We start from the raw sequence: 12,454 nt of genomic DNA, 5'->3' as shown, positions 1-12,454 counted from the left end.
ATGGGAGACAGAATGGCTCTTTGAGGGACCCCAGATGTAAGGGCCCTCTTATCGGAGCACACGTCTCCCAGCTGCACCATCTGGAACCTCCCAGAGAGGTAGGACCGGAACCACTGGAGCACAGTGCCCCCGATTCCCACCTCTACCAGGCGCTCCAGAAGGATACCATGGTCTATGGTATCGAAAACCGCTGAGATGTCCAAGAGCACCAACAGGGACACACTTCCCCTGTCGATGCCCAGACGGAGATCATCGACCAAGGCGACCATGGCCGTCTCAACCCCGTAACCCACCCGAAAGCCAGTTTGAAATGGGTCCAGATAATCCGTTTCATCCAAGATCGATTGAACCTGGATTGCAACCGCCCTCTCGATCACCTTCCCCAAAAATGGCAATAGCGAAACTGGCCGATAATTATTATCCATCAGGGGGTCGAGGGAGGGCTTTTTTAGCAGCGGTTTTACGGTGGCCAATTTCAAGCTGGATGGAAATTGCCCATCCCTCAAGGATGTATTTATAATCCGGTGTAACATCGAAGTTACCACCGGTCCCCCCTGAGCCGCTAGCCATGAGGGACAGGGATCGAGGGAGCAGGTTGTCTTCCGAATGCTTCCAAGGATCTTGTCCACATCATCGGTACTAACCAACTCAAACTGATCCAGTTTAATGGAGTCCACAGAGGCTCTGGATGCCTCTACCCTAGGTTCTGCTCTAATGCCGGCGTTAAGACCTTCGCTTATCCGAGAAGTTTTATCCGCGAAGAAGTTGTTAAATTGGTCACAGCAGGCCTTAGAAGGTTCAAGGATCTGGTTCAGGGTAGGAGGGAGCTGACTTAGCTCCCTGACTACCCTGAACAACTCTGCTGGACGCGACTCCGCGGACGCGACACGAGCATCATAGAACGAGTTCTTAGCTGCTCGTATCGCCTCTCCATAGTCCTCCAAAAGGCGGTCTAGGAGAGCCTTGTCGTCTAAACGTAGGTGTTTCCGCCAGCGGTGCTCTAGCTGTCGCAGGACCCGCTTCCTTGCCCGGAGATCTTCCGTATACCAGGGCTTACGTTTGGAAGCGGGCCTGAGAGGGCGCTTGGGAGCGATGCTGTGAATAGCCCTAGAGAGACCGGTATTCCAAATACCAGTCAGGGCATCAACAGAGTCACCGTCATTTCCAACCATGTGCCCCTCTAAGGCTTCCTGGAACCTCTTGGGTTCCATCAGCCTTCGAGGGTGGACCATCCTAATAGGTCCACCACCCCCGGGGGGGATCTGGGTAGAAGCCTTGATTTTTGCCTCCACGAGGAAGTGATCCGTCCATGACAGGGGGGAAATATTAGTTATTTCCGCCCACGGATTTTCCGCATCCGTACAAAAAACCAAATCCAGTGTATTACCCGCAAAATGCGTTGGACCCGTGATCAGCTGGGACAGGCCCATGGCCGCCATGGTATCCATGAATTCCCGAGCCGCACCGGATGGAACATAGTTGGCCGTGAAGGGGATGTTGAAGTCGCCCAGGACTAATAGCCTGGGCGTTTCCAGCATCAGCTCCGCAACCAGCTGTGTCAGCTCATTAAGGGAGTCCGTTAGCACACGGGGTGGCCGATACACCAACAGAATCCCTAGACTGTCCCTAGCCTTCAGGGTCAGGTAAATACACTCTATAAAGGAAGTTTGACGGATGTGGTTCCTGGTGAGAGACAAGGTGTTCTTATGTACCAAGGCAACACCCCCCCCCCCGCCCACCTAACCTGGGCTGGTCCTTCACCAAAAACCCGGCAGGGAGGGCCTGCGCCCACACAGCATCTCCCTCAGGCCCGAGCCAGGTTTCGGTAATGCAAGCCAGGTCGCAATTGCTATCTTCCAACAGGTCGTGGATAATGTGGGACTTGTTGTTAATCGACCTGCCATTGCACAGGAGCAGCGACAGGGTTTGTGGCACGGTTGGAATGACCCTCGGGTCCCTTTGGTTAGGAGGGGGAAAGGAAGGAGAGATAGATATAACACATCGATCTCGCCTTCCTCTGTAACGCAAGTCCGCCTTCCTACCGCCATACCTCCCCCTGCCCCACACCACCTCAATCGGAGCTCCGCTCATGCAGATATTACCCTCTCCCTCCCCAGCCGAAGCATTCCCCACATCCATATCCTCCCTCTCCCCTTACCAAGCGACTAAAAGAACAGAGGTATGACACGGCCGACATGCTCTGTTCCAAGGCTGGCGTGGACACAAACCCCCTGCCCCTTGCACCGCTGCAGAAATGCGCAGCTGCGCAGTTGCGAAGCTGCGGAGTCTCCAAGAGAGCAGTCCGAAGGCAGCCTCCCCGGGCCGGTGCGCAGATGCGCACCTCCGACAACCCGGGAAGGGCCGCCCGGCAGCAAACGCAGCTCTCAGTGGAGTCCGGTGGCAAGGGGAGGCGTGAGTTAGAGTTCTTAAGTCCCTTCTCCCTTACCACACCCCTTGAAGGCAGAGTCCAGGGCTGGGGCTTGCAGGTCTTCCCAGGGGCCTTGGGAGTTGGAGTTCTTAAGTCCCTTCTCCCTTGCCACACCCCTTAAAGGCAGAGTCCAGGGCTGGGGCTCGCAGGTCTTCCCAGGGGCCTTGGGAGTTGGAGTTCTTAAGTCCCTTCTCCCTTGCCACACCCCTTAAAGGCAGAGTCCAGGGCTGGGGCTCGCAGGTCTTCCCAGGGGCCTTGGGAGTTGGAGTTCTTAAGTCCCTTCTCCCTTGCCACACCCCTTAAAGGCAGAGTCCAGGGCTGGGGCTCGCAGGTCTTCCCAGGGGCCTTGGGAGTTGGAGTTCTTAAGTCCCTTCTCCCTTGCCACACCCCTTGAAGGCAGAGTCCAGGGCTGGGGCTCACAGGTCTTCCCTGTGATAACTTAGCCTGATTTTAACCCAGAAAAGCTGACAAACATGCACAAATGTCTTATTCAAATTCTTCAGAGCCCAATTCCTCTCAGCACTTTTTGGGCACAAGCTCCAAAGAGCTGTCATCCCCACCATTTTCCACTCAGGCAAAGGTGAGAAGTGGCACCACAGTGGAGTAAGTAGATGGGATGCTCCTGGGATGGACTAAGCTCTCACCTTTTGCCACTCTACTCAGAGAAGGGAGAGGTTCCTTTTTTGAAAAGAGTTAAAATACAGTACTTACACTGACCCATAAATAAGTTGACCAAAGTTTTTTGGGCCAATTTTTTTACTAAATTTTTTAGACTTAAACATGAGTACAGTGACAAGGTTCTACTTTATTCTGTTTATTTTGTCTATTACATCACAGCAAGGCCTTCACAAACACATCTCTACTTTGCCAAATCATCACAAATGTTTTGGGCTAGTGAGTTCTAGACAGCCAGTCTGGTGTAGTGGTTTGAGCACTGTACTACAATTCTTGAGGCCAGGGTTTAAATACCTGCTCAGCCAAGGGAACCCACTAGGTGGCCTTGGGCAAGTCACACTCTCTCAACCTCAAAGGGGAAGCAATAACAAACCCCCTATGAACAAATCTTGGCCAGGAAACTGTAATAGGATCTCCATAAGTCAGAAATGACTTGAAGACACATAACAACAAGTGAAATCTAAGGCTGGATTAAGGGAGTTAACAGCCATGGAACAGTTCAAAAAATATCCCTCAACCTTGTGCAGTTCCAAAGTTCATAGTAGCAGCTTCATGCTGTGGCAGACTGGTCTTGGCAGTGCTTTCAGCATGAGCAGTGGTAGGATGCTTTCAATGTAATAAATCACTACTTTTGACAGGCAGTTTGCACTCCTGCCTAGGTTTTCCATCACACTCTACTTTAAAAAAACAGAATGTAAAGAATACTAGCCAAATTTCAGATTTTCCTTGACGAGACATCTAAACCTACCAAATGTAGACACCACCAAGTTAAGGAGCACAATATTATTTTCAAGGTCTCTGAAATCTGCAGAGACTCTCTCCATATGGACCTACCATCTTTTCCTTTTGAGAAGTGAAACTTATTCAGACAGCAATCACAAAATGTTTAAAAAGTTGCAAGTATCCCATCCATAACTTCTAATCTTTAAAAAACCATGCAACAAAGCAGCAGCCATCAACATTTTGTGCAAGTGTATACTTTTGCTACATTTGTACAATTTTGGTTAATTTGCCAAGATGATCACAAAATAACTCACTGTCTCACAGGGCAAGGAGAATAACCTTGCAGTTCCCCATTCTGACTTCCTTGCAAAGTGGAGACAAAGGAAGATTTACATTCAGCTCAAGAACCCTATTTGTCTTGACTGTAGCTTTCTCTTTGAGACAGAACTCTGTGTAAGAAGATGAAGGGGAAATAAAATACAGAGGCCAAAATTCTGTCTCAAATAGAAAGCTATAGCCAACAAAGAATGTCTTTGTGTCAAAACAAAGACTCAGCTTGGTTTCCTTTTTTGGAAACAGCACTATACTATGTCTTAGTTTACCTACTTCATTTTTTAAAAGTCATCCCAGGGTACAGATCATATTTAAGCAAAAGAACATATAATAATCTATTGCATCTTTCTCTGCCATTGATATTACTAACCTCTTCATTTCTGATCACTGAAAATTCTACTGGATGTTCTTTAAGAAGTAAAAATGATATCAAAGCTGCATTTTCTAACTAACGCTAAATATATACTGCCAAAATAATGTTGTTTGACACTGCTATAACTGCAGTGGCTCGATGCTATTATATTCCAGGAATTGTAGTTTCTTGTGGCACCAGAGCTCTCTGACAGACAAGGTTAAATATCTCACAAAACTAAATATCCCAGAATTCCATAGCATTGAGTCATGGCAGTTAAAGCAGTGTCAGACAGCATTATTTCTGTAGTGTGCATGGAGCCTTAGGTAATTCTGCATTGTACCACTCAAGATGGTTCAAGGTCTGAAATTAGTTGTAGATATGATTTGAATCCTTATTTAAAAATAGAAGCAGCAACAAAACTCCTAACCAGCCATCTCCAAAATTATACCGCTAAAATGAAAAAAGCTTGGGCTAACCAAGAGTGAGGCTTTGTGTGTGGAAGGAGAGTGGGTTGCAATTCATTTTGGTATTCAAGTAAATTTCAGGTGTCAAGATTCTTTAATTCTTTGTGTTTTGCATGAAACTCTGATTGATGGTGGACCTTAAGGGTCTAGCAATCTACAAAATAAATACTATAAACCCAAGATCTTACCATAACTGATATAAAAAAATGTCTTATATGAAGTATGCTGGCACATCAGAAAAAGTATTGTGCCAAAACTTCTCCCATATTGTGTTTCATTTTCATTTTCTGAAATATGTATATCTTCTCCTCTATCATAGGATACTAGGATGTTACACATGTCATAACAATTTAAGTAATTTAAAACAATTCCAGATTTAGAGCAATAAACTGAGCCATTTAACACTTTAAAAACACTAAAACAGTTAAAATCCTGTGCAAGCACATTTTGGAAAAAGTAAATTAAGCTACAAAGATTTTAATAAATCTTCATGTTTTAATTAGGCACCAGAAGAAAATAGCAATGGCAACAACCATTCTATAAACACAGTCCTACAGCAGAGAAGACTGTCTCCATATTCTCCAGTAACATATTACTCCCATTTGCAGACGGCAAGATTAGGGTCATCCATAAGATCTCAACTCTTAGATAAGTTTATAAGAGCGAGGATGCTCCTTCATGTATTGGAGTCCCTAACCATTTAAAGGCTCTGAATGTACTATCACAAAGACTTCAAGTTCAGACTTGAAGAATATTGGTTGTCGTACCAATTCCTTTAAGACTGGAGCTATGTGCTAAGTGTTGTGGTCAGCAATCTTGCTGCTATCTTTTGCACTAACTGTAGCTTCTGAGGCATCTTCAAGTATCCCCACATAGAGTGAATTGTAGTAGCTACACTTTCCAAATGAAGGGAACTTATAATAATAATAATAAATAATAATTTGTTTTATTTTTATACCGCTCTTCCAAAGATCATAGCGGTGAACAGCAAGTAAGCTAATTAGCAAGTAAGCTAATTTGCCCCCAACAGTCTGGGTACTCATTTTAGCAACCTCGGAAGGATGCAAGCCTGAGTCGAGCTTGGGCCCTTTTGCTGGTCTTGAACTCGCAACCTTGTGGTTTCAAGTGAATGGCTGCAGTACAGGCATTTAACCACTGTGCCACCAGGGCTGTGGTGAAAGCTCAGTCCATTTTTTAAAAGCTCAGTTCTCTACCTATGCTCTGGAGTGATGCAATCTAGAATTCAATTACTTTCTTTTTATATGATCTATAGAATAACTACATGAATATTCTCTAACTTCTTGGAAAAACTTTATGGGGGGAAAGTGGTGATTTAGGTCTAGCCATCTAGCTACGAAACTGATTCTTCCAAGAAGGTAATTTGTAAGCCACTCTGAGAGCCTTTCTGAAGAGCAGGGGATTAAATAAGTAAATAAATAAATAGGATTGCACCCCAGTGTCCTTGACATTTGATGTCCAGTAGCTTCCTTCAACACAGTGGTCTAAATTTGGTTCATTCTAACAGAGTATTCCCTGAGAACTTGATGAGTCATATGGAAATTCCATTGATTTAAAGGGATAACTCTTTTGAGGAGCAACAATAGGATTTGACTCTAAAATTATTTATTTATTACCAATATAATAATAATAATAATAATAATAATAATAATAATAAATTTATTTATTTATATCCTGCCACTCCCTTCCGGGATCTAGGCGGATAACAACAGTACAATAAAACAGATATGCGGACAATAATATAAATTTCCCTTATCCCCTTAACCCTCCTTCCTTCTGCTAAAATTGCACATAAACATCAAGATACAATACAATATCCTCAATATAGTGCACTTAGTTACAAATTTTGTAACTAAGGTTTGACACAGGTCAAATTATTCCAAGAGACCATAAGGAGAAGCGGTGAAAGAGTAACTGAATCAATTTGGTTAATTCCGCTGGAGGTTAGTCTGGAAAGGCCTGCCAGAAGAGATCCGTCTTTATCGCCTTTTTAAACGCCTCCAAAGATGTAATGTGGTGGATCTCTTCTGCAGGTCATTCCATATTTTAGGAGTGGCAGCTGAAAAGGTCCTCTGGGAAGTTACCACCAGCCTGGTTTTCTTTGGCCGGAGTAGGTTCTTCTCAGAGGACTTGAGTGCGTGGGAAGGATTGTATGGGAGGAGGCGTTCCATCGAGTATGCTGGACCCAAGCCATGTAGGGCTTTATATGTAATAACCAACACCTTGTACTGAGCCCAGAAGCTAATAGGAAGCCAATGAAGAGATTTCAATATAGGTGTAATAGGGTCAAATTTAGCTTTACCTATGACCAACCTGACTGCCATATTCTGAATCAGTTGCAGCTTCTGAACATGGCACAAGGTTTGCCCCATGTAGAGCGCATTACAGAAATCAAGACGAGAGGTTACCAGTGAATGTACAATCGTTTCTAGGTTCCCCTGCTCCAGGTAGGGTCACAGATAGCATATCAGCCGAAGCTAACAGGCACTCCTAACCATCACATCAACCTGGGAAGACAGGCAAAGTGACAAATCCAGAAGTACCCCCAAGTTCCAGACAAGGTCCTTTAGAGGAAGTGTGACCCCCATCCAGGACTGGTGAACAAATCTCCATACCTGGTGCAGGGTTTCCTATAGCGAGTACCTCCGTTTTATTTGGATTCAAGTTAGTCTATTTTCCCTCATCCAATCCATTACTGACCTCAGACAGTCATTCAGAGGGGAGATGCCTTTCATTGTCACTGAAGCAGTCGAAGACATAGAGAAACAAATTTGGGTGTCATCAGCATATTGATAACACCCCACACCATGTCCCTGGATGATCACCCAGTGGCTTCATGTAAATGTTAAGCAGCATTGAGGACAGAATTGCGCCCTGAGGGACGCCCAACCTGAGCTCCCTCTTGAACAAATAACTGTCCCCAAGCGACACCACCTGGAATCTGCCTGAGAGGTAGGACCGGAACCACTGCAACACAGAGCTGCCGATTCCTAACTCTCTCAGGCATTCCAGAAGGATATCATGGTCAATGGTATCGAAGGCCGCTGAGAGGTCCAAGAGCACCAACAGGGTCACACTTCCCCCGTTGATGCCCAGATGGAGATCATCAACCAAGGCAGTCCACCCCGTATCCTGACATGAAGCCAGTCTTTTCAACCTTTCCGAGCAGCTTATCTACATCCTCAGTACTCATAGACTGAAATTGATCCAATAAAACCTCATTAACAGAGCCACTGGACACCTATCTTTTTGTTTCTGTACTAATACCAGTGTCTAAGCTGGCCCTTATCAAAGAGATTTTATCTGTGAAGTAGTTATTAAAAGTGTTGCAGCAGGCCTCCGTAGATTGTAAGAAGGGATTCAGGGTGGAAGGAGTCTGAACTAGCTTCCTTATCACCCTGAAAAGCTCTGCTGGATGAGACTTCACAGAGGCAATAGATGCAGAATAGAAAAACTTCTTTGCTGCATCTATTGCCACTTGATAGGCTTTAAGAAAAGTCCTACAATGTGTCTTGTCAGAGAAACACCTAGTCTTTCGCCAGCGGTGCTCTAGTCTTTGTCCAGCCCTTTTCATCCTTCTAAGATCTTCAGTATACCAAGGATTTCTTTTAGAAATGGGTTGGAAAGGATGCTCAGGAACGTGAAGTCGAAGGCTTTCATGGTCGGCATCCATGGTTTTTTGTGGGTTTTTCGGGCTATGTGGCCATGTTCTAGAAAAATTTTCTTCCTGACGTTTCACCAGCATCTGTGGCTGGCATCTTCAGAGAATGCTTTGCCTGGAAAAAGTTGGGTGTATATATACTGTGTGAACCTGGGAATGCAGGACTGATTTGCATATGTATTGTTCTGTGTTGAAGGCAGTCCTCAGGCTGGGAGGCTAATGCAAAAGAGGATGAGTGTCTGCTAATTGGTGATCATTATCTGCTGGGAAAGCCCCTGACTCTGAATGGTTTCCCATTTGCATTTGCTGAGTCCTTATTTTACTATTCCTCAGGACTGGTAGCCAAATTTTGTTCACTTTAACGGTTTCCTCTTTCTGGTTGAAATTATCCAGATATCTGTGGATTTCAATGGCTTCCCTATTGAAATCCACAGATATCTGCATAAGAGAAATGGCAAAAAACAAGTCAGCAGGAACAGATGATATTCCAATTGAGCTGCTGCTCAAGAGTCAACTATAGTGCTAACTAACATATGTCAACAGATATGGAAAATAAAATGTTTGTTGACAGACTAAAAATGATCAATATACATCCCCATCCACAAAAAAGGAGACACAAAAGATTGCAGCCACTATAGAACCATAGCACTAATATCCCATGCAGGCAAAATTATGCTCAAAATTATACAACATAGACTCCAACCATACATGGAGAGAGAAATCCCAGAGGTTCAAGCAGGGTTCAAGAAAGAAAGAGTCACTAGGGATCACACTGCAAATGTATGATGGTTAATGGAGCATAGAAGGGAGTTCCAAAAGAAAATCAGCATGTGCTTTATAGATTATAGCAAAGCCTTTGACTGCATAGATCATGAAAGGCTATGGAATTCCTTAATGACATGGAAGTGCCAACACATCTGATAGTCTTGATGATGAATCTGTATTCAGGATAAGAGGCTACTGTCAGAACAGAACATGGAGAAACAGAATGGTTCCCAATTGGCTAAGGAGTCAGACAAGGCTGCATCTGATCACCCTATATGTTCAACTTAGATGAAGAACATATTGTAAGAAAAGCAGGCTTGGACACAGAAGACATAGGAGTGAAAATAGGAGGAAGGAATATCAACAATCAGAGGTACGCAGATGACACATAATATTAGCAGAAAACCTCAAAAGCCATAGAACAACTACGAAGAAAGTTCAAGAAAGAAAGCGCAAAGACAGGCCTACTGTTGAACATAAAGAAAACAAAAATAATGACCACAGAGAACTTACACACATTTGAATTAGATAACAAAGAAATAGAAATAGTAAAAGAATTCTCATATCTGGGATCCAACATTGATAGAATGGAGACTGCAGCCAAGAAATCAAAAGAGAATTAAGAATGGGAAGGACAGCTATGAAAGAACTAGAGATGATCCTAAAATGCAAGGATATACAACTGAGCACAAAAGTTAGAATTGTACAAGCCATGGCAGTTAAAGTGGTGTCAAACTGCATTATTTCTACAGCTTAGATGTTGTAGTCCCTTAGTCCCTTTTATTTGTTGACAAAAATCTCTCTCACAGTATTTTAAACATGCAACATATACTAAATCCTAAGAACATTAAAATAAATAATACTAATGCTATCATATACTATGCAATTTTATTTTTGCAGCTATTGCAAGCTAATTGTGGAACAACACTTTAATATTTTTTGAAACAATAAAGAAAAATGCAGCAAAATTCAGAGCCATTAAAGTAAAACTTGGAAAGGGATTTAATTTACAGAAACAAAACTAAGTAGTGCCAAGCTCTTGAAAATGCTCAGGTAAAACATCCTATCTTCTAACCTCTGGGGAAATACGTCCAAGCTCCACCTACCATCCTTCAATATTGTCTCACGCTCTGAGCCATCAATTTTTTGACGTCCTATTAAGAAGCTGGTAGTGTCCGCAAAATATATGTAATTAGTCTCAGCGTGAAAGTCCAATGCTCGAGGATTAACCAGGTTTTCTATTGGGATCATATATTCATCAGCTACTTTGGTATTCAGATCCATTCCTCTTATGATGCCTGGACGTCCCTTCCCATAAAAGAGGAACAACTCATTCTTTGGTCCTGAGAAAGAAAGATTACAAACATAAAGCTGCAATGGTGCCTAATTTCTTTACATTGGAAACTGTCACCATTTAATTAACCAGTGCTATTAGTGTTTTTTTAAAATCTAATTCAATACCTAAAATTAAGCTCTCAAATATTGTGAATGTATCCAAACTCAAGATGATTGGTTAATTGCATTATCTTAATTAAAACACAAATTACTTCTGTGACTGAGTTATATATAATTAATCAATGCCTTTTTGTAACAATGCATGTTTCACAAATCCAATAGATCATAGGATAACATTATAACCAGTGTAAAATAGGCATTTTGCAGTCATTTTACAATTCATTAGAATCCATTGACAACCATTTATTCTAACAATACTGGGAGCTTCAGGAAATTGACAATACTTTGCCAAGTTCTTTTAAAACTAAAGTCTGGAGGAAAACAATATAAACCAGAAGATTGCCTTTCATCTATTTCAATATGTGCAAATGATGTATTCTGTGAGCATGAAAAGAATATAACACACAAACATCAGCTATATTAATCATTTGTTTGTTAACAGTAGCCAATTTTGTCAGAGGTCTTTAAAATAGAATAAACTTGCTTTCCTAGATTTTCAAGTTTATTTTTAAGGTGAAAAACAAAACAAAAATTAACTACTATGACAAGCCAATATCAAAATGTTCGGGAAAGGAAAATACTTCTACCTGAAAATCAGTTAGCAAAATAGTGGGAAAGCAGAGCTGCAGTTGATTTTGGAGTTTATCACATGGAGGTCCTTACGTGTGCTAAACATCACGCAAGCACCCTCCAAACATCATGCAAGCACCATGGGTGTGATCCCCCATGGTGCTACGGAAGTGTCATTGCGGCTCCCGCTCCGTTCTCATCATGCAATTGTAACCAGGGGGGCTTCCTGGAGTGCTTTTCTTATTAACGATTTATCCTGTTAATAAGAAAACCATTCCAGGAGGCTCCCCTGGTTACAACTGCATGACAGGAATGGAGCGGGAGCCATGATTACACTTCCATAGCACCATGGGGGATCACACCCATGGCGTTTGCATGACATTTGGGGGGTGCTTAGATGACGTTTATCACATGGAAGGACCTCCATGTGATAAACCTCTTTGGCTCAGTGTTCAAATGGACTGCAAACACTTTCTAAAGTTTTGCCTGGATCAAATCCACCATACTTAACATGAAAAAGATATTAGCACAAATAAGAAGCCAAGAACTATTTTGACATTATAATGTCATAAATTAATGATGTCTGAGACCCCTTAAGACAGGTTGGAAGGATTGAGATCCCACCATGAAATAAATCACAGCATCATAGAATCATAGAATCATAGGTAGTTTTTTGTGGGTTTTTCAGGCTATGTGGCCATGTTCTAGAACATTTTCTTCCTGGAAGAAAATCTTCTAGAACATGGCCACATAGCCCGAAAAACTCACAAAAAACTATGCATGCCGGCCATGAAAGCCTTCGACTTCACATAGAATCATAGAGTTGGAAAAGACCACAAGGGCATCCAGTCCAACTGCCTGCCATAAAGAGACCAGACACATAAATTGGATGTATAAAAATGGGCCATTTATTAGACCTGAAACCTATTTAATGAGAACTCTTAACTTTAACTCTTGAGAGACATTAACTGAGGGTGAAATCCTGATGCGAGTTCAGCTGAAGCCAG

General features: G+C 42.8%; 1 protein-coding gene across 1 annotated transcript in view; it reads right to left on the bottom strand.

Annotated features, from left to right (window-relative positions):
* Positions 1-12,454, bottom strand: part of LOC149313891 (low-density lipoprotein receptor-related protein 1B-like) — a 734,124-nt gene that overhangs the window by 332,875 nt on the left and 388,795 nt on the right. Inside the window, exon 12 of the mRNA XM_089523040.1 lies at positions 10,529-10,765. Within this exon, the coding sequence (XP_089379166.1) occupies positions 10,529-10,765 (237 nt within the window). The remainder of the gene's footprint in view (positions 1-10,528; positions 10,766-12,454) is intronic.

This window comes from Sceloporus occidentalis, unplaced genomic scaffold (assembly GCF_023333645.1).
Source record: "Sceloporus occidentalis isolate IW3139 unplaced genomic scaffold, rSceOcc1.0.p SCAF_4, whole genome shotgun sequence".
NCBI classification, from domain to species: domain Eukaryota; kingdom Metazoa; phylum Chordata; class Lepidosauria; order Squamata; family Phrynosomatidae; genus Sceloporus; species Sceloporus occidentalis.
Note: the sequence above shows the minus strand (reverse complement) of the source record. Positions and strands in the feature narration are given on the sequence as shown.